The 18427-nt window shown below is 42.5% G+C and overlaps 6 protein-coding genes across 10 annotated transcripts; 4 read left to right on the forward strand and 2 right to left on the reverse strand.

Moving 5' to 3' along the window:
- The first annotated feature begins 1561 nt into the window (after nucleotides 1–1561).
- Nucleotides 1562–5208, forward strand: LOC105269838 (sorting nexin-29). 2 transcript variants are annotated; one of them, XM_011310396.1, is made up of 5 exons: nucleotides 1562–2047; nucleotides 2303–2556; nucleotides 2812–4405; nucleotides 4584–4864; nucleotides 4977–5208. In XM_011310396.1, the coding sequence occupies exons 1-5, from the start codon at nucleotides 2045–2047 to the stop codon at nucleotides 5056–5058; spliced, it is 2214 nt and encodes a 737-aa protein (XP_011308698.1). In that variant the 5' UTR covers nucleotides 1562–2044; the 3' UTR covers nucleotides 5059–5208. The 2 variants fall into 2 exon arrangements, with proteins under 2 accessions (XP_011308698.1, XP_011308699.1); XM_011310397.1 differs by having other exon boundaries at nucleotides 4584–4888; nucleotides 4977–5064.
- Nucleotides 5209–5499: 291 nt separating this feature from the next.
- On the forward strand, nucleotides 5500–8265 carry Ccz1 (vacuolar fusion protein CCZ1). Its single transcript, XM_011310399.1, has 8 exons — nucleotides 5500–5712; nucleotides 5779–5876; nucleotides 5949–6042; nucleotides 6299–6690; nucleotides 6748–6891; nucleotides 7143–7288; nucleotides 7410–7802; nucleotides 8174–8265. The coding sequence occupies exons 1-8, from the start codon at nucleotides 5638–5640 to the stop codon at nucleotides 8224–8226; spliced, it is 1395 nt and encodes a 464-aa protein (XP_011308701.1). The 5' UTR covers nucleotides 5500–5637; the 3' UTR covers nucleotides 8227–8265.
- Nucleotides 7821–10315, reverse strand: LOC105269839 (probable 28S rRNA (cytosine(4447)-C(5))-methyltransferase). The gene is made up of 4 exons (XM_011310398.1): nucleotides 10122–10315; nucleotides 9926–10056; nucleotides 8842–9777; nucleotides 7821–8728 (listed from the first exon to the last, which is right to left on the reverse strand). Exons 1-4 carry the CDS (start codon nucleotides 10219–10221, stop codon nucleotides 8276–8278), a joined length of 1620 nt encoding a protein of 539 aa, XP_011308700.1. The 5' UTR covers nucleotides 10222–10315; the 3' UTR covers nucleotides 7821–8275.
- A 72-nt stretch (nucleotides 10316–10387) lies between these two features.
- Nucleotides 10388–14151, forward strand: ebo (ellipsoid body open). Of its 3 annotated transcripts, none has more exons than XR_892484.1 (4): nucleotides 10388–10542; nucleotides 10717–13719; nucleotides 13850–14014; nucleotides 14072–14151. XR_892484.1 is itself a non-coding variant. In XM_011310401.1 (3 exons), the coding sequence occupies exons 1-3, from the start codon at nucleotides 10540–10542 to the stop codon at nucleotides 13925–13927; spliced, it is 3084 nt and encodes a 1027-aa protein (XP_011308703.1). In that variant the 5' UTR covers nucleotides 10388–10539; the 3' UTR covers nucleotides 13928–14075. The 3 variants fall into 3 exon arrangements, 1 of the variants encoding a protein (XP_011308703.1); XR_892483.1 differs by having other exon boundaries at nucleotides 13850–14006; nucleotides 14072–14142; XM_011310401.1 differs by having other exon boundaries at nucleotides 13850–14075.
- On the forward strand, nucleotides 14097–16543 carry Aldh7A1 (aldehyde dehydrogenase 7 family member A1). Its single transcript, XM_011310400.1, has 7 exons — nucleotides 14097–14330; nucleotides 14556–14960; nucleotides 15017–15216; nucleotides 15325–15440; nucleotides 15550–15788; nucleotides 15883–16143; nucleotides 16237–16543. Exons 1-7 carry the CDS (start codon nucleotides 14187–14189, stop codon nucleotides 16447–16449), a joined length of 1578 nt encoding a protein of 525 aa, XP_011308702.1. The 5' UTR covers nucleotides 14097–14186; the 3' UTR covers nucleotides 16450–16543.
- Nucleotides 16544–16610: 67 nt separating this feature from the next.
- On the reverse strand, nucleotides 16611–18312 carry Mettl5 (Methyltransferase like 5). Of its 2 annotated transcripts, none has more exons than XM_011310402.1 (4): nucleotides 18229–18312; nucleotides 17980–18104; nucleotides 17027–17620; nucleotides 16611–16970 (listed from the first exon to the last, which is right to left on the reverse strand). In XM_011310402.1, exons 3-4 carry the CDS (start codon nucleotides 17364–17366, stop codon nucleotides 16675–16677), a joined length of 636 nt encoding a protein of 211 aa, XP_011308704.1. In that variant the 5' UTR covers nucleotides 17367–17620; nucleotides 17980–18104; nucleotides 18229–18312; the 3' UTR covers nucleotides 16611–16674. The 2 variants fall into 2 exon arrangements, with proteins under 2 accessions (XP_011308704.1, XP_011308705.1); XM_011310403.1 differs by having other exon boundaries at nucleotides 17980–18145; nucleotides 18229–18289.
- Nucleotides 18313–18427: the final 115 nt, after the last annotated feature.

The following is an 18427-nucleotide window of genomic DNA, read 5'->3' on the forward strand; positions in this document are numbered from 1 at the left end:
GTCATCGTGATTTGAAGCATTGCATCGTGAAATTTGTAACTAATATTCTAGAAATGTAAATTCAATGTTATATTTGTAGATAAGACGTATGAATTGTAGATAATAGTCACTATTAGTAACGATTAATTGTATATTATTGTCACAAATCTGCTCCAGTGATTAACATGGCGAATAATTCAAGAATTCAACAACTGCATGATTGCACTACTCTAAAATTTACTTTCCAGGACTTATACAATAATATAAAATCGGTCGAAAAACCACGCAATTGGGCTGATGTAAGATACGAAGATTGCGTTTTTTTTGTTGAAATATTGGACAATTATAGAGAGGGCATGCGAATTATCGTAGAAAACAATTTAGAAGTTAACATAACTTATAAAAATAAATCAATACCATGGATAACATTTGATAAAGTTCAATCCGTGGAGAATGTATCGGGTATCATAAAGCTTTTGAATGGAGTAAAATTATAGAATGAAGACTCCTGGAATGATGAAAAAATTGTATATAATAAATTAACATCCCATTCCGGTTTAATCCAACATTCTTCGTTTGGATATTGCATAATTATTGTCCGTAGTTTCAATTTTGTGAAAGGAATTGTAAAAATAATCATTGTAATAAAAATAATCTCACCAATAAATGTTTATTATGCAACATGAAGTTTAGATAATTATTGCTAGTTTATAAAAGTCTCTTTGGTATATAACTAACATTTTTAAAGCTTTGAGTCCTTCCTACATTTACGAGTCTTCAATTTGTTAGCAGAATGGAGTTTGTTGAATCTTCTTGCCAAGAAGTCTGCTCGTACTCTTATGAAAAATTTCATAATTTGCGTAGTGAACGATTTCTTATGCTCAGTGCACCCAACTAGTGGAAGCGACGTCTCTTGAAGAGCATAACTAATGTGAAAAACTGTATCACAGTTAATGCCGGTGGAATTTACTGTTTTCAACACCTTCTTTTCCATTTTTTCAACCAATTGCACTAAATCTGCTGAAGGATATATCAAATATCCACGTGATAACATTGAAATTAATGCATTGCTGTGATTGCTCTTTTCCGTAGATTTAACACTTTCAACGCAATTGTAACATTTTGTCCATTTTGCCGATTATAAGACAGATTATGTAGTAACTCGCCTTCTTCTGTACTGCAATTCCTAGCAGCTCATGTGGAAAAACGAATATTAATACAAACCTGATGTGGAAATTTAAATAAACTTTTATTACGCACTCCACCCGATTTATTGTGTCTTTTATCATTTGCTGCTCCTGATTTACAACCAGGAAATGCACACACCCTCCTCATCTTTGTTCTCACCAATAACTTTTAACTATTTTAGCGTGAATAAAAAAACATCTAATCGGCCAATTTAACAATAATAACACTGCATGAATACAATTCTCAAATCACATCAGGGCACCAATACATGAAACATCTATTATGTACATGTGAGACCCGAGCGACGTCAGCGCTATACGGTGCTATCTAGAGGAACTACATTCCTTGACCACTTTGTGGCACACATTTAGAAAATTCTCCCACTACTGTTCGGCCTCCTTACTCTATTCTTCATGGCCTCTACTTTAGTCAATCCTCTTCGGGGCAGATGCAGATGATCTGCCCCTCAGCGGGCAAAAATCAGTCACAATTTTCTCGTGTATGGCTGTCAAGCCATCGGAAAATCAGTGTTCAGTGCCAATTGTTGTCGAATTTCGAGGGAAAATTGACAGTGGGAGGTTTTCCCGTGGGAGTCACTGGTGTTTGACAGACTGACAGTTTCATCCAGTTCCGCCTGCCCAGAAGGCCTTGACAGACGATCGAGCTGAAGAGAGAGTGAAATTCACGAGGGAATTGAGAAATTTTTCAGCTCATATTGATCTCACTTGTAAAATAATGCTTGATCATTGATTGTCACAATAAGCTGCGTATTTTTCTCGGGGGAAAAAGGTGACGAATGTGGGAAACACATGGCCTTTGATTAGAGACACTGGACATCAAGGACATTTATTGCTGCCGTTGATCACACCGAGAATAAATGGTAAACGTTTTTTATTGATTTATGACGAGGAAAATGAAAGAATTTGACAACAGGTTTCCAATTTCTCGAGGAACTCACGAGAAAAATCACAGGAAATCGATAAATTTTCCTCTTTCAACTCCCAATTTTCTTGGCCAAATCAGAAAATTATTTGCTGAATTAAAATTTTTTTTTTTTCCTAATTTTTTTGGTTATCATTGTAAATTGAAAATATTAATGTTTAGGTAGTGAGAGAAATAGGATTTTTTGTGTTAGGCTCTTCGTATGATGTCAGCGATGGTGCCGAATCCTTCGGAAACTCCTCCAGAAGTAAACCATGGGGCTGACAGGCAGAAGCTCCAGGAGGAGGTCCTGGGGGCAGCTAAATCCTGTCACGTGAGATTCGGGGGTAGAATGGAGCTGGCCACTGAGTCAGATCAATGCGTCTCCAAATTGTGTCAGGCCTTTGAGGCAATTCTTCGTCATGGATTGAAAACAAAGGGGATTGACAAGCTCAATTTAGCACTTCGGTATTATCAATAAAATATTCATCCTCTCATTAACTTTGTCATCTCAAAAATTCACATTTACATGATAAACTCCATCGGAATTCAATCGATATCCGATTCAATTCAATTCAAGGCATTCTTAATCATTGATTATTTAATAATTATTTTATCCATTGAAAATGGAAAATTTAGTGAAATCGAAAATTTATAATTTCCTAAATATTCATAAAAAGATCATTTTTAAAAATCCTGAATTTGAATTACTCCCTGCTTCAGGCACGTCTCAGACCTGGTGTCAGGCACCCCGAAATCGCCCCCAGAGCCGGCATTCTGGCCCTGCATAAAAGAACAGCTGACGTGGCACGAGCAGGAGCGTTTCAGCATCCTGAGAAAAGTTCACACAGATTACGGGCGAGGTCGTGCATGGCTCCGTGCAGCCCTGAACGAGCGTTCCCTGGAGCGTCACCTCCACTCGATAATAAACAGCGACACACTCCATCCATTCTACGAGGACTGGTCATTTCTCCTTGACCAGGAACGAAGTCAACTCCTTCCAAATGTTGCTGCAGGCCTGGGTACAATAGTCTTCGCAATCAGGATTGATAATGAGGACCTGGACGAGAGGATTTCATCGCTGGATCGTCGCAATGGCTGCCAGAGTGAACCCATTATTTCATCATCGATAATAAATCCTGGGGAGTCGTCGGGACGCCCCAGAAGACGAGTCCCAACTCACATAATCTCGTTCGACGACGACATTTCCTCTGACAGCGACAGTATCAATGGTTGCATGTCCCTGAGTGCTCCCCCCACGTGTCTGAACTCCCCTGGGATTCAAGAGGCCCCCCAGGAGATGGTGATTCCCCCAGAAACCCCAGCCCAGGAAAATTCTGTGGAGAGAAAGCCTCTTTCGTCATTACAGGGAAATCCAGGGAATCCCTCAGGGACCAGTCCTCCTGGAGTCAAGGGCTCTTCGCCGACGTTTTCTGGAAGAGCTCCTCCAGGTGCCACAGTGCCCTCAGGGACTCCCCAGAACCGCAATTCAGGGGAAATAGATCCCCCAGGGGAGTTTTCAGGTCTTTCATCACCTGGAGTCGCCTGTGAGGAGTTGTTGCAGGATCAGAAGAGTTCGCAACCCTCTGAGGCAACCCAGGAGGACTCCAGGGTGCTCACACCCCTGACAGACGTTAGTCTGGGGGGATTACTCCCAGTTTCACCCCTGGACCAGACCCTCGACGATTTCGTCTCCTCAAATTACCTCGAGTCCCTCAAATCAGATCTCGACCCTGAGCCCGCCATCGAGGCGACTGAGCCCCTTGGTCTCGATCCCCATCTCGATCCTGGGGAGCTGGGGATCGAAGCCCTCAGAACTCGACTGATTGCCATGGGAGAGGTCCTCGAGAATTCCAGGGAGGATGCTGTCACCAGTCGTCTCCAGCTCGCCAGACTCCAGAGACAGCATCAGAATTATCTCGAGAGACATGAGCTCCAGCTGCAGGCGTTGAACAGAGAGAATGAACTTCTCAGGCAGCAGCTCAGGAAGTACGTGACTGCTGTCCAGATGCTCAGGAGAGACTCTGACTCGGGACAGGGCAGTGATGAGGGACTGGATTATCATTTCGAGGCACAGCAGTACCAAGAGAAGCTCGTCCAGGTAGCTGAAATGCACGCTGAACTCATGGAGTTTAATAATCGACTCACAATGCAACTCGGGAACAGGGAAAATCTCGTCCGGAGACTTCAGGCTGAACTCGAGTGCCTCAGAGGACCTCTCAACGAGAATTACGAGGGAGGGACTTGTCTCATTCACATCTGGATTCCCAGTGCCTTCCTCACTGGCCAGAACTCCGATGTCCATCACGTCTATCAGGTAAGCAACTCCCACAAATCCTTTTCATTCCCAACTTTTCTGTTTAATTGACAAATTTGCATAACTCTGGAAAATAATTTATTCAATCACAAGGCTGAATTAAAAATGTAAAGTGATGGGAATAGAAATCATTTATCCTGTAATCCACGTATTAATTTATTATTTTAATAAATTTTAGATATACGTGAGGATCAGGGATATTGAGTGGAATATATATCGAAGATATGCCCAGTTTTATGCACTCCATCGTGACCTGAAGAAGCACGACGCGATTGTCACGACCTTTGAATTTCCCCCAAAGAAGACAATTGGCAATAAGGATGCCAAATTTGTTGAGGACAGGAGGCAGAAGCTCCAGCAGTGGCTCAGGCGAGTCGTTGGGAGACTCGCCCAGTGCTCTCCAGCTTTCATCATGCGACCCACCAAGCAGACCCTCATCTCCCTCATGCCATTCTTTGGGTGAGGTTCATTCAACAATTTATTGTAAAAACCTCTGAGGATTTTTCTAAAATAATCAAATAATCCCGGAGAATAGAAGAGCATGTGTTTAATGGTTTCATTTATTTTTCAGAGATCATCCCAGTGAAGACTCTAAGAAAAGCGCATCTGTGAGGAATAATTTGTCATCCTCGCCTCAGTACATGGGATTATAACTCTAATTGAATTTTAGATGATGAAAATTGTTGAAATTGTATATAGACTAGTATGAATTTAATGGATTATGTACATATTCATTGGGATTCCTTTGGGAGTCAATTTGGAAACATAAAAGAGATAATATATATTTATTCATGTATTAATTACTTATACATCATATTACATTGTTATTACATTGTATTAATTCCAGAAATTCTTTCTTTTTCAAAAATCCTCTTTCAAAATATTGGAAAGTGCAAAAAATACGTGATCATAATTTTTTTTTTTCATTAAAAAAAATACAGAAGACAATTAGTCAGTCCTCCAGAATTTCCCAATAATTAACAAATCGAAATAAAATCAATTTCTTTCTACTGTCAGTTTCGAGATAATAAAAAAAAAATGAATTTCCCCCTTCCACTAATCCCAATCATATGTTCATCGAAGTGGGGAGAAAAGAGTGATTTGAGGGGTGAGGGAATTCCCAGTGAGAGAGAAGAAAGAGTGAAATCAGTCGGAGTGGCTTGAGGTTAGCTGTCAAAATGCAATTTAATTATCGAGTACCAGAAGACATGATTTAAACAATAAAATCCAATATGACGTCTAAACCTGAAATCACACTAGACCATTTCTACGTATTCAATGGGACTTACGCTAAAAAGGAAGGGGAGGTAAAGAAAATGTAAAAAAAAAACCAGTAACAATCGAATGTAACAATTATTCTCTTTTTTCTTCAGGAGGAGAAGAAGATCTTGTATTATTACCCCGAGAAAACTGACGTCGACACGAAGATCAAAAACATTGGCCTGAGTGAGGCCATCATTAAATTCACTGAGTAAATTTAATTACCTTTTTAAGGATTTAAATGAATATTGATTATGGAAATTTAATTATTGGCGGTTTTCAGGTCTTTTAATCCAGGACAGACGTGTGATTACTGTCACACGCACAAAACCAGGCAGATTTATTATCAGCCAGAGCCTGATTTCTGGATGGTCATGGTAATTATCTCTCATTATCACAGATGTATTAAAAATTTAGTAAGAAAAAACCCCATTCTTCTCTGGAAATAATTTCATCGAGCTTTCTATGAAATTCTCGTCAACATAACTAGATTTTTCTAATTAATTATTTGATGCCATGATTTTTTTTTTAAATATTGATACGTATTATTATACGTATTATTGTACAGAAAATCAAATGTATTGTAAAAAATCTGTGATATTTTTGTGGTGATGAAAAAATTATGGATTTTAGATTGTCGGGGTTCCCTATTTATTAAAAACAAAAGATGGCAATGAGTACACGGAGTACCAGCAGGACGAGGTGTCGAGTCCAGTGTGTCTTGCAATAATGAAACAAGCCTACACGAGATTCAGATTGTTCATGGGATCATTCGAGACGATTCTGAAGGATCCAGGCTGTGGTTCAGTGACTCTCCTGAAGCACAAGCTCGACTACTTCTTCTCCGAGCACTTGCTCACCCTTAAACTGAATCACCGAGACATCCTGGATATTTTCCAGGGTCTCCAGTTTCTTCCTCTGGACAAGGGCACCTTCCTGAGGGTCCAGTGCTTCATGAATCTCATAGAAGCTACATTCCCACATGTCAAGTACACAGCATTCCTCTACAACGATCAACTCGTCTGGTAATTATTCGAATTAAGGATCAAATGAATTTTTATTCACCAGATTATGCATTTCAGGAGTGGGTTGGAACCTGAAGACATGCAGGTCGTTTATAATTACCTCGTATCGACGTTGCTACCTGCTCATCTCGAAAAGGAACTCCATGGAGGCTCGATGCCCAGGAACTCGGCATCTCCATTCACCAGCTCTCATTATGGAAAGTACGAAGTATCAAAGATATCTCAAAATTTAGAAGAAATACCAAAATTTTCGTCATTACCTTTTTTATAGAGCACAATAAGAGCTATAAAAAAGATTTTGACAAAAATTTCGCTATCCCTCATGGATCCAGAAATAAATGCCAAAGTCGCAACTGTTGACTGACTTCAGTCGTTCCTTTGCATTTTTATCTGTCAATTAATTAATTGCAGTAGGATAAATGTCTAAAACAATTATTTTCGCTTCGAATTAGATTTGTAACGGGTGCCTCGAGCATGAGTGAATCGATTGGAATAGCAAAGTCTCCAATAGTCTTCATAAACTACTCTACAACACCCACACCCTTGTATTTAGTAGTCTACAGTGCCTTGAGTGCAACGATTTGTCTATTTATTGACAGTAAGTCCATTTTATTGTTTTTAATTACACTCTCAATGATTTTCACCGTCGAATAAAAATATCTGGCGATCCCAGTACGAAATTTGACGTCAATGCCATTTTTTTTTTTTGCCTTTCCAAGGCTCCACAGGTCTTTTGATCAGCTACCTGAAGAGCTTGGACGCCTTCCTGGGCCCCCAGCTGACTACCCTGGTGAGCTCAGTGGCAGAGCAGTGCTCCAAGCACGTGCCCGATCTTGGAGAGTCCACACCCAAATACTTATACTTCAACAAACTGAATCTAGCATACAAGAGCACAATTCATCTAGACAACAGACGTGTCTCCAACGTTCTGACGACTCCGGAGGCATTAAGGATAATCACTGACATCCATAGTGACACGAATAAACTCAAGGAAGCTGGTGAGGTCGTTATCAAGACGATGAGCGACTACTGGGTCGTCGGAAAACTCTCCAATCTGCGGGAATTCTTCGTCGTCATTCAACAGAAAAATGCGATTATGATCGAAATCGATGGTAAATATAAAAATAAACTATCTATAATCGGTCATTTATTTATATTCATCAATCACAATCGATTCGACAGTGCAATAATAAAAGAAAAATCCAATTTCACAGTTTAATTAATTATAGATTAATATTTAAAAATCTAAACTGCAGTTAAACTGAAAAACAATTGCCTCTGGGAGAAAAGATGAAAAGAGCTTTTTCGCCGGCAATTTATTCAGCTACATAAAAGTCCTTCACAATTTTCCCTTGAAATCGATAGTTTTCTCGATAATTGAAAAAATATTGGATTCGTCTCATTTAATTTCATCGTTTGTCTAGAGAGTTATCTGTCATCATGAATGAAATCAATTAAAAAACACGAATTAATATTTTTCCAGACGAGGTGAAACGTCTCTGCGAGAAACAGCTGAAGAGCATCTTCTTCCACTGAAGTTCCTTCTGTACAGCATGTAAAAGATGTAAAAAAAAATAATAAACCCCTAAACCCCCTCAGGCTGACTCTCTTCTGCCTTTTTTGGAATAATATTCGAGAATTTCTTGAGTTTTGCCACGAAAAATCCGTCCATATTGTGTACATGGGGGTAAAATCTCCTCGTGAGTTTGAGAGAGGGATGGAATCGGTGCTGTCTGTAATTCACAAATCCCTCCTCTCCAAATTCAAGACCAGTGGGCACCACTTTAACGTCCCTTTTCTTGAGTGCATAATCGACAATCCATTCGTTTTCCTCAGGGAGAATAGAACACGTGGAGTAAACGATAACTCCAGCCTCTGATTTTGCATTGACAGCGTCGATGGCCGCGAGGAGAAGTTCCCTCTGAAGAGTGCAGCATCTCTGGACATCCACTTCATCTTTATTCGTCTTGACACTGGGGTCCTTGGCTACGACACCAGTCCCAGTGCAGGGGGCATCCAGAAGAACTCTGTCAAATCCCTAAAAATATAAATCAACAATTTTCATTATTTCATTTTTATTCCATTTTTTATTGAAAAAAAAAATGTGTTCTGTATTTTTTTAATTAAATTCTCTATAATTCTCTACAATACCTTGATGACTCCAGGGATCTTCCTGCCATCATGACAGCAGATAACAGAGTTGACAATTCCAAGTCTGTGAAAGTTTCCAATAACGGCCTTGACACGATCCTGATTAACATCATTGGAGAACAATACCCCAGTGTTCTTCATGAGAGCAGCGATGTGAGACGATTTGCCCCCAGGTGCTGCACACATATCGAGAATTCTCTCATTCTCCTTGGGCTCGAGTGCCATAACAGGTAGAAAGCTGGATGCCCCCTGGAGGATGTAATGTCCAGCGAGATACTCGGGTGTTGCCCCCATGGGTACCTGAGATGAGTACACGACGAGTCCAACTTTCGTCCATTTGCCAATGGGATCGAGGTTGACTCCCCTGTTGATGAGGGCCTGGGCGAGATCCCTCCGGCGAGTCCTCAGAGTATTTGTGCGAATAGTCATGGGTCGCTGGACCTCCGAGGCCTCCAGGAACTCCAGTAATTCACTCAGGGAAAATATCTGCATGAGTTTCTCGATGAGGAAGAGGTTGTAGCTGTAGTAGGTGCACAGATCGGACTTCAAGAGATTCAGGTAATCAGAGCGGGGTCTGTTGACATCCCTGAAACGTTTAAAGTCATTCAACACCATCACCACGTCTTTTATTCGATTCTGAATGTCTTTGATGCTCGTCGTCTCCTGGAGCTCTGACTCTGAGGGGAACTCGAAGACACATTGAGACACCATTTCTGATGTCTCTGCTGCCTCCAGGGCGGCGTCCTCTGACATCTTTGCCTTCAGCTTTTTGGATTCTCGTTCGATTGGTAGAAGATCTGTTTCGTCGGTCGATCCCTCTGCATCTTCCTCTGGGTCTTCCTCGGATTCTGATGAGGATGACGGCTTTCGTAGCACGAATGCTCCTGGTTGAGATGACACTGGGCCATCCTCAGAGTCTGAATCTGTTTCAGGGGCCTGAAAAGTTTAGTTCAGGGTTTTAATACAGAAAAATTTGATCTTAAATTTGATTTTGAGAGCAATATTGACAATCAAAGATTTGATTCAGATAATTTGAACGGCTACGATGGATAATCAGGGCAATTGGATTTAAAATATTCCTCACCTCGTCGCAGTCTTCAATTTTTGCTTTTTTCACTCTGGATTCATTTTTTCTCTCCTCCCTCTCGGTTCTCTTGGCCTGTCTTTTACGTGCCCTCTGCTTCTGCTTGTGACTCAATTTCTTATCGGCTTTCTCTGAAAATCGAAAATTAAATAATCAAACTAGTCTAACCTACAGCCAAACATTACAATTTCCTCACCGATCAATTCCTTCGAGAACACCGGGTCCTTCTGTTTTTTAGTCTTCCTCCCAGGACCACTGGGGACAATTTTCTCGTCGAATTTAGCTTTTCGCCCCATTTTCTAATAAAATCCGGAAAATTTCTCGATGAAAATTAATTTTTATTTACTAATTCACAGAAACCACATGGTTCACTCCACTCACTTCACCAAAAACCGATTTTATCGATAGAGTCCCATAATTTGTTCTCCCAGAGGGCAATGAAGATAAAAGAGAAATTCTCTTTTTTGATGATTTTGACATCTGCCAAGACCCAGATCTAACCTTCCTCCACTTGACCCAGTATTTTAACTACCAAATAGTGACTTTAAATGACTTCGATTTTGCATTTTTATTTCTTTAATAATTAAATAGCCCAGCGGTGGTCCGCAGTTAAAATGGTAACGCAATTTATTTATTTCTTGAGGTTTTTCCACTGTCTTGAAAAAATGAATGAAAAAAGTTATTCCCTCGACGTGAAATCCTCCCATCAAGGAATTATTATTAGTCAATAATTAATTGATTGATGATTAATTTCATGATAAATAAAAATGTATTCATCGATGTAATTTCAGGACGATGCAGCAGCCCTGCAGAGACTGGAGCACTTGATGACCGAATTTTTCTCTTCAAATGCAACGAACGAACGAATTCGAACGATCGAGCAGAGCCTCCACGAGTTCACGTCCCAGATAAACTCCTGGAGGCCGTGTCTGCACTTCCTGTCATCGACTAACAATCATTTTGTCAGTATGTTCGCCCTGACGACCCTGGAGACGACGATCAGCCGACGCTGGCCGATTCTTCCCTGGGAGGATCGCGCCCTCATAAGATCAACACTCTACACCCTCTCGTTGGAGCACGGAGTTGCTCCATATGTTAGGAATAAAATTGTCAAGCTCGTGGTGGACATTGCTAAGCACGACTGGCCCCATTTTTACCCAGACTTTTACTCCAACATTCTCCAACTCTTGGGACACAAGCAGACAAGACTCCTGGGGCTCATCTACCTGAGGACAGCATCAGAGGAACTTGCAACACCCAGAGACGATCTGCCCCTTCAAAGGAAGACTGAACTCATTAGACTGCTCAGTGCTCAGGTGTCAACGACTCTTGATACTCTCACAGCTCTCTTAACCGAAACTATCAAGTCCCAAACACGTTCTGGAACAGTAACTCCACCACCGTCGCCAACAGGTGGTCAGAGTGTACCACCAGCTCGATCACTCCTCGATGTTGACGGTCTGACGATAGGAAGTAATGACATATGCATTGCCACCCTAGAGGTCTTGGGGCACATGTTCAGTTGGATCGTTCCCACAGATCACATTTCCCCGAATCTCCTCGACGCGATATTTACTTGCGCCAGGTACAATCACTCCATGAACTCGAGACAAGTGGAGATGGTGGTCCAGGCGATGACGACCATCAACGAACTCCTGTATCGTCCCTGCTCCCCCAGCACAACCGAAACTCTTCTCCTGCAGATTTTTGATCATGGAGTGACATTATTTCAAATAATGGAACGCCTGGACAGCATTGACGAGAGCTACCTGGAGAAGACAACGGAGTTCCTCCAGCTGTTCGTAACGAATCACCTGAAGAGGGTGGAGTCATGTCCAAAATTTCCAGTTGTAGTTCTCCTGGAGGTGCTGTACCACCACACATTCCAGCAGAATACCTCGATCCCAGGGTACCTGAGGTGCCTCGAGGTGTGGAGCTGTCTCCTGGAGTCGACGCAGTCGAGGTACTCGACGATTGCCCTGGGATTCGCTGAGAAGCTCCTCAACAGGATGTCCTTCAAGGTAGAAGGGAGAAATCTCAAAGATCTGGACACAGAGACCCTCGACGATAACGACGAGACAGAGTGGCAGCACTTCCTCAGGTGCAGTATTGAGTGCTTGGCGAGGGTCGCCGATATCTCACCCCTGCCAGTCTTCAATCTGCTGTACAGATCCTGGAGTGCAGACATATCGATTTACGGAGAGCTAGGATCAGCTGTGTCCCATGGCCAGGTGACAATTCTTTCGGATTCAGATGCTACCACTGTTCACTCGCACCTCCGAGACCTCGCTTCAACTACTCAGGCACTGGCTCGCCTGTACTCTTTGTTCACCGATCCCCAGGACACCTCAAAGTCCCCAGTGGAGGACCTAGTGAATCACACACTTGACGCCTGCACATTTGCCCAGAACAATCATCTGTTTCATCCACCCCTCCAGCCCCCAGCAATTGTCCTGGACCTAGTGGAGGTGCACTCGCAATTCCTGGCGTCGTTGCAGGCCTGGTGCCACTGGATGGCAAAACAGCCTGAGAAAATCAGGGAGAGCTTCACCGAGAGATGCATTCAGGTGTGCATCTGGGCGTTATCACCGTCGCGATCGCCAGAGCCCTCAATTCCCCTCAATCTGGTGCATTCAGCTGCTCACCTCCTTCAGAGTGTCACAGCAATACTCAGGCCAAACCTGTGGGAACACCAGGGATTCAGGGAGCTAATAGCCTGCCAGAATTACCCTCCAATGAGAGTAGAAACCGTGAAAGTCCTGAGACGAGCGCTTGCCAATGGAATTGTCCTGGTGGCAGGCGATGGAGCTGTGAGACACCGTCTTCTTTCATCAATGATATCAACCCTGTCATCACCCCTGGGTGGCCTGGGTCACCAGATCCCCTCAGATGTCACTATCAGCACCTCCATAACACCACTGAAACAACTCCTCGAGGACTGCTGCTCCTCCTCAACGAGCATTAAAAAATTGCTCCACGAGTGCCTCCAGGAGACCATCACCAGAGCCCTGGAGATTCTTCCCCATGTGGTGAGGTCTCAAGCCTGTGAGTCCCTTATGCATTTTCTCCACTCTGTCTTTCACGTTCTTCAGCAACAATTGGGAGCTGAATTTATCCAGGGTGCTGTCCAGGGTATGCTCCAGATATACAGCGCTGAGAGCATTAGTGCTGGTCCTGCCCTCGATCAACTACTCGAGATTCTCATTCTCGTGGTGTCGGCACCATCTCCTGGTTTCAAAGCATTTGTCCCTGGAATCACTGGACTTTGTCTTGGACACGTGTGGCCAGCTGTTGGGGGAGATCTCAGTGCCAATCCTGATACAACTCTCGTTCTCCTTCGGTTGTTCCATGGAATTCTCATGCACAGGTGGCAGTATTTTTATGGTGCTGGTGTTCTCAGGAGCTTTGGTGCAACTCTGGAGGAGAATGTCGAGCACAAGGAGGAGCTAGTCGCCATTCTCGAGGCTTTTGGTCAGGCTCTTCTTCAGTCAGATGTCAATATCTTCAGACAGAGTCTTCAGAGCCTTGAGGCACTCAATTCCAGGTGGAGGCTCTACCAGAAGGAGATCTTCAAGAATCATCTGCTGGAGAGATTTCTCGTCGCTCTCTTCACTGTCTTGATTCACAGATCACATAATCTTCTCGCCGATGACATCGCTGTTGCCATTCACAATTTAGCTGGGGTCGACATCAACTGGTTCTTCAGTCACTTCCTGCCGACGTTCCTCGGTGGTTGTGAAGGACTCGATGATGTCCAGAGGGCGACTCTCATGGAGGGATTTGATAAATCAACGGTGAGATACTCAGAGGAATTTAAATAGTCTTCTAGAATTCCTTCGGAGGAATTTTTCTGCACTTGTTTGAGAATTCTATTAATTATCATTGTTGTTAGATATTTTCATTTATTCACTGACTGATTTTCAGGATCAGCCAACGCTGACGAGGTCAGTCCTCCGTCTGGTATCAGATCTCCGGTGCTATCAGATGTGCAGGCCCGTGTAAATAATCTAGATAATTGTAATTCCAGAGAAAAAACTTCACGTCATCGACGAAAATCAATCATTCGACACTTCACTGCCGAGTAATCATGTATAATGAATTGTTAATAATGAATTCCCACTTTTAATAATAAAATGGTTTTTAAAGTGAATCAGTTGTTTTGCTGAAACGAGCGGTCGGGGGAGAGTGATAAGAATACCCTCGGAGATAAGGAGAACTCGATAACCCCGAGAGATTCGTGAGTTGAGAGTTGAAATTCAACATGTCGAGGCTGTTGAATGCAGTTCAGAGGATTGAATGTCGTCGGGGTTTAGTTACGGATTCGAGGTATGGATTTTTGAAGCTGTTGGGACTTACCCAGGAAAATCCAGGACTTTTTGATGGCAGATGGGGCGGTTCTGGACAGGTATTTTTTTTTTAGATAATCCGATATAACTTTTTTCGTCACTGGCCTCAATTAAAAATATAAACGACGCATACATTAATACAATTAATACTAATAATTAACCACCAAGAAACGCGCATGAGTTCTATAATATAATTTTAATTTCATTGTATTTTTTTATTTTATTTTGATTTTTTTTATCATAAAAAAAACGATTTTTGTGGATCTGATCATTTTTGTGTCCAGCTGATAGAATCGATATGCCCGGCCTCGGGGAAGACAATTGCAAAAATCCGGGAGTCCACCCCCCAGGAGGCGAGCAATGCGATAACAGAGGCGAGAAAAGCCTGGCCTCAGTGGGCATCCCTGCCACCTCCAGCACGCGGTGAAATCGTCCGCCAAATCGGCGACGAACTCCGGAAGAACCTGCGACCACTGGGTCAACTGGTCTCCCTCGAAATGGGAAAGATTCTCCCAGAGGGAATCGGCGAGGTCCAGGAGTATATCGACGTCTGCGACTACGCCGTCGGCCTCTCCAGAATGCTTCCAGGGAGTATCTTCCCATCGGAGAGAAAAAACCACGCGCTCTTGGAGAAGTGGAACCCCTTGGGAGTCATCGGCGTCATCTCCGCCTTCAACTTCCCCATCGCTGTGAGTCCAGCGTCTCCAGGCAATTTTTTTCCCGTGCTAAATTAATCTGTTACCAGGTGTACGGATGGAACAGCGCAATCGCCATGGTCTGCGGTGACGCAGTCATCTGGAAAGGCTCACCGACGACTCCCCTAGTCTCAATAGCAACGACAAAAATCATCGCCGGTGTTCTTGAACGCAATGGCATCCCCGGGTCTCTCCTTGCCTTAGTCACCGGTGGGGCTGACGTCGGGGAAGTCTTAGTGAACGATAAACGGTAACAAAAAAGCTGAGGAAATCTTCTTTTTCAAGGCAGACAAACCGAAATTTGTAATTCTATTCCTGAAATTTTATTTTTCATGAGTTCTCCATGATTTTTTCGCAGTCTACCCCTCGTCAGCTTTACGGGGAGCACAAAAGTCGGTCGAGAGGTCGCCCTGAAGGTCCAGGAACGCTTTGGAAAATCTCTCCTGGAACTCGGAGGCAATAACGCTCTTATAGGTAATCTAAAAATCCTAAAAATTGAGAAATTCAGAAAATTAAATGCTGAAGAAACTGTTTAATTCTTTTTTAAATCTTCACGCAATCAATTTGATTCTAAATCCTCCAGTTGCCAGTGACGCAGATCTGGAGATGGCAGTGCGTGCTGCAGTGTTCTCCTGCGTGGGAACAGCTGGCCAACGTTGCACCACCACCAGGAGATTGATCCTCCACTCAAAAATCAAGGACGAATTTCTCGGAAGACTTAAAATTGCATTCCAAAGTATTTTATCAAGGATTGGAGATCCACTGGAGGACAACACATTGTATGGACCTCTGCACAATCAGACAGCTGTGGACAACTACAAAGTGCGTGATAACTGTTGGAAAAATCTCGATTTTACGTGAAAAAAATATTAACTAGGTCACGAGAAAAATTATATTGTTGATAATAATTTGACAGGCAACAGTTGCTGAAGCCGTGGCTTCTGGTGGAACCATCGAATTCGGTGGTAAACAAATAGACCGTCCAGGATTCTACGTCGAGCCGACGATAATTTCAGGACTTCAAAATGACGTGGAAGTCATTCAATCCGAGACTTTTGCCCCCATTGTTTATATTTTGGAAGGGAATTCCATAGAAGACGCAATTGCCCAGAATAATAACGTGGAGCAGGGGCTCAGCAGCTCAATCTTCACTAAAAGTCTCTCCAATGTCTTCCAGGTGATAAAATCATTTTCCATGCCCAGCCTGGAGATCTGGAGAAATCCAGATTTTAAAATCAACATGAGAAATAAATATTTGTTGACTTTTCAGTGGATCGGTCCACATGGCTCTGACTGTGGAATTGTTAACGTGAATATTGGAACCAGTGGAGCAGAGATTGGAGGGGCATTCGGTGGTGAGAAAGCGACAGGTGGAGGTCGAGAGAGCGGAAGTGATTCCTGGAAACAGTACATGAGGAGATCGACAGTCACGATAAATTATGGAAATGAATTGCCACTGGCACAGGGCATTAAATTCGAATGATAATTATCCATCAGTTCATTCCTCACGTAAAAATGATTATTTTACAGAAACTATTTTTTAATCTTTATAATAAATTTTTCCCAAGAAAATTTAATCCTGAGTTCAAATTAAATTCAGTCCAATTAATAATCAATTAATGTTAATCATCCATCAGTCCATCATTCTCCTCGTAGAAATTATTATTTTATTTAATCTATTTTAACGATTGATAATTTAATCGTGAGTTTAATCATTGAAAGAGAACCTGATGAAGTCCACGTAAATATCTACAGACTCTCTCTTGTGGAAATTGTAAACCTGAGGTAGATTATAGAGGACATTAGCAATGACAGTAGCCTTGGCCCCCAGCTGCTGGCCCTTCTTCAATACGTGTTGCCTCGTTGATGACTTATGAAGAGAGTAGACCGTCTTCCCTGCTAATTTTGTGGCTATCTCCAGGAACTTCATATCAATCCCAGCATTATTCTTCGTACCAAACGGTGGATTCATGATGACTGTGTCAAAAGCCTTTTCAAATTTCCCTGAAACCGAGCAAAAGGTGAATTCAATGGCGAATTATTCACCTGAATTTTCGTACCAGGCAAAAGCTGGAGGACATCGCACTGGACAGTCTCTACAGGTAATCCGATGTCATCGGCGTTCCTGGAGAGGATCTCGATTGCCTCGGGATCGATCTCGAACCCCACGACGTAGCTAGCCTCGAGCATTCGGGCCCCTAGGGACAGCACCCCACATCCTGCCCCCAGGTCTGCGATTCCCTTGCCCTTGATGTCATTGAATTCGGTGTGAGCCTTGTATAACAGGTGTGCAGCAATGTGAGGATTCGTCGAGTACTGCTCCAGCCGCGCCTTCGGTTTCTTGAACTCCTCCAGCTGCTGGAGGTACTCCTCGATCTTCTTCAACCGGGTGGAAGCCATCGATCTTGTTGAAGACAAAACTGGTGTTCCAGGTGAAAGTTCAAGGTCTGGAGCTTCTGGAATTTTTCCTGGAGATTTTTTATGGGGTGTCGGGGCTATTTTCACTTGGTGTCGAATCTGGGGAGCACTGGCAGAATCAAATTCCCGAAGGAGGAGTCCTGGGTGACGAAATAACCGAAAGATGCTGCGTGGGCGCTGTTTAGGGCATTCCTCTGAACAGCTGTCATAGAACCGTCCCCTGACGCTGACGTGGACTAGAGTTTAATGCAAATATAAATCATCTTCAGGGAAAACCTTGGGAAATTTTCGAGGAAAAAACCTGGGTCAATTATCCGGGGATTTTTTTCGAAATTTTATTCCCAGAATTATTTGTAATTGAAAATTAAATAATTGAATTGATAATTAAAAACCGATTATGAAAGATTAAAATATAGTAGAGAAACTTGGGAAGTTTATCGCCGTGAAATTATGGATAAAAATAGAAGCGGTAGAAATTTCTCTGTCAGATGTTTTTCAAGAGAAATTGTGGAAACAAATCGAATTTTTTGAAAATTATTATGGAGTTTTAGGGAAATGGATCCTTAAGGAATAGTTTAATCATTGGATTTCTCACTGGATTTGGTCCTGATGATGTGGAGGGCAGATTGATGGAGCTGGAGAGGCTGGGTGCAACCCCTTGTTTCAGGAGCATCTGCTTCTTCAGCTGAAGTTCCTCCAGGATCTTCTTATTCTGCAGATCTAACAATAATGAACAATGGATGATCCATCCATTTTTAATCCTTTAGTAAAAAGAGCATGGTCTTGAAAATGAGAATTTCATCGACATAGTGGCCAGGCCGGGGTAGTTAGATAATAAATTTACCTCGAGAATTTTGTTGTGAGAAAGCCATTAAATCTTGCAGCAACTCCAGGATAAAAGGTTATGTCACTCCTCACTGGAGATTCAAAAAATCTCAAGAAATGATATCTTACCGACTGAGCTCCAATTTTTACACTCCTCTCGTCAGTCATAAATTTTTTATTAATTAATAAAATAGAAGCCCTCCGATTAATCATCACAA

The sequence above is a fragment of the Fopius arisanus genome, unplaced genomic scaffold (assembly GCF_000806365.1).
Source record: "Fopius arisanus strain USDA-PBARC FA_bdor unplaced genomic scaffold, ASM80636v1 scaffold00075, whole genome shotgun sequence".
Taxonomy (NCBI): Eukaryota; Metazoa; Arthropoda; class Insecta; order Hymenoptera; family Braconidae; genus Fopius; species Fopius arisanus.

Bases quoted from the DNA above. Each gene is read 5' to 3' on its own strand.
- LOC105269838 (XM_011310396.1), top strand. The intron at 2,557-2,811 runs GTATTATCAATA...TCCCTGCTTCAG, and splicing joins AAGCTCAATTTAGCACTTCG to GCACGTCTCAGACCTGGTGT. The intron at 4,865-4,976 runs GTGAGGTTCATT...TTTATTTTTCAG, and splicing joins TCCCTCATGCCATTCTTTGG to AGATCATCCCAGTGAAGACT.
- Ccz1 (XM_011310399.1), top strand. From the start codon at position 5,638: ATGACGTCTAAACCTGAAATCACACTAGACCATTTCTACGTATTCAAT. The intron at 7,289-7,409 runs GTAAGTCCATTT...TGCCTTTCCAAG, and splicing joins GATTTGTCTATTTATTGACA to GCTCCACAGGTCTTTTGATC. The intron at 7,803-8,173 runs GTAAATATAAAA...ATATTTTTCCAG, and splicing joins GATTATGATCGAAATCGATG to ACGAGGTGAAACGTCTCTGC.
- LOC105269839 (XM_011310398.1), bottom strand. From the start codon at position 10,221: ATGGGGCGAAAAGCTAAATTCGACGAGAAAATTGTCCCCAGTGGTCCT. The intron at 10,057-10,121 runs GTGAGGAAATTG...TTCGATTTTCAG, and splicing joins GTTCTCGAAGGAATTGATCG to AGAAAGCCGATAAGAAATTG. The intron at 9,778-9,925 runs GTGAGGAATATT...TAAACTTTTCAG, and splicing joins AAATTGAAGACTGCGACGAG to GCCCCTGAAACAGATTCAGA.
- ebo (XM_011310401.1), top strand. The intron at 13,720-13,849 runs GTGAGATACTCA...ACTGATTTTCAG, and splicing joins AGGGATTTGATAAATCAACG to GATCAGCCAACGCTGACGAG.
- Aldh7A1 (XM_011310400.1), top strand. From the start codon at position 14,187: ATGTCGAGGCTGTTGAATGCAGTTCAGAGGATTGAATGTCGTCGGGGT. The intron at 14,331-14,555 runs GTATTTTTTTTT...TTTTGTGTCCAG, and splicing joins GATGGGGCGGTTCTGGACAG to CTGATAGAATCGATATGCCC. The intron at 16,144-16,236 runs GTGATAAAATCA...TTGACTTTTCAG, and splicing joins GTCTCTCCAATGTCTTCCAG to TGGATCGGTCCACATGGCTC.
- Mettl5 (XM_011310402.1), bottom strand. From the start codon at position 17,366: ATGGCTTCCACCCGGTTGAAGAAGATCGAGGAGTACCTCCAGCAGCTG. The intron at 16,971-17,026 runs GTACGAAAATTC...GCTCGGTTTCAG, and splicing joins TGTCCTCCAGCTTTTGCCTG to GGAAATTTGAAAAGGCTTTT.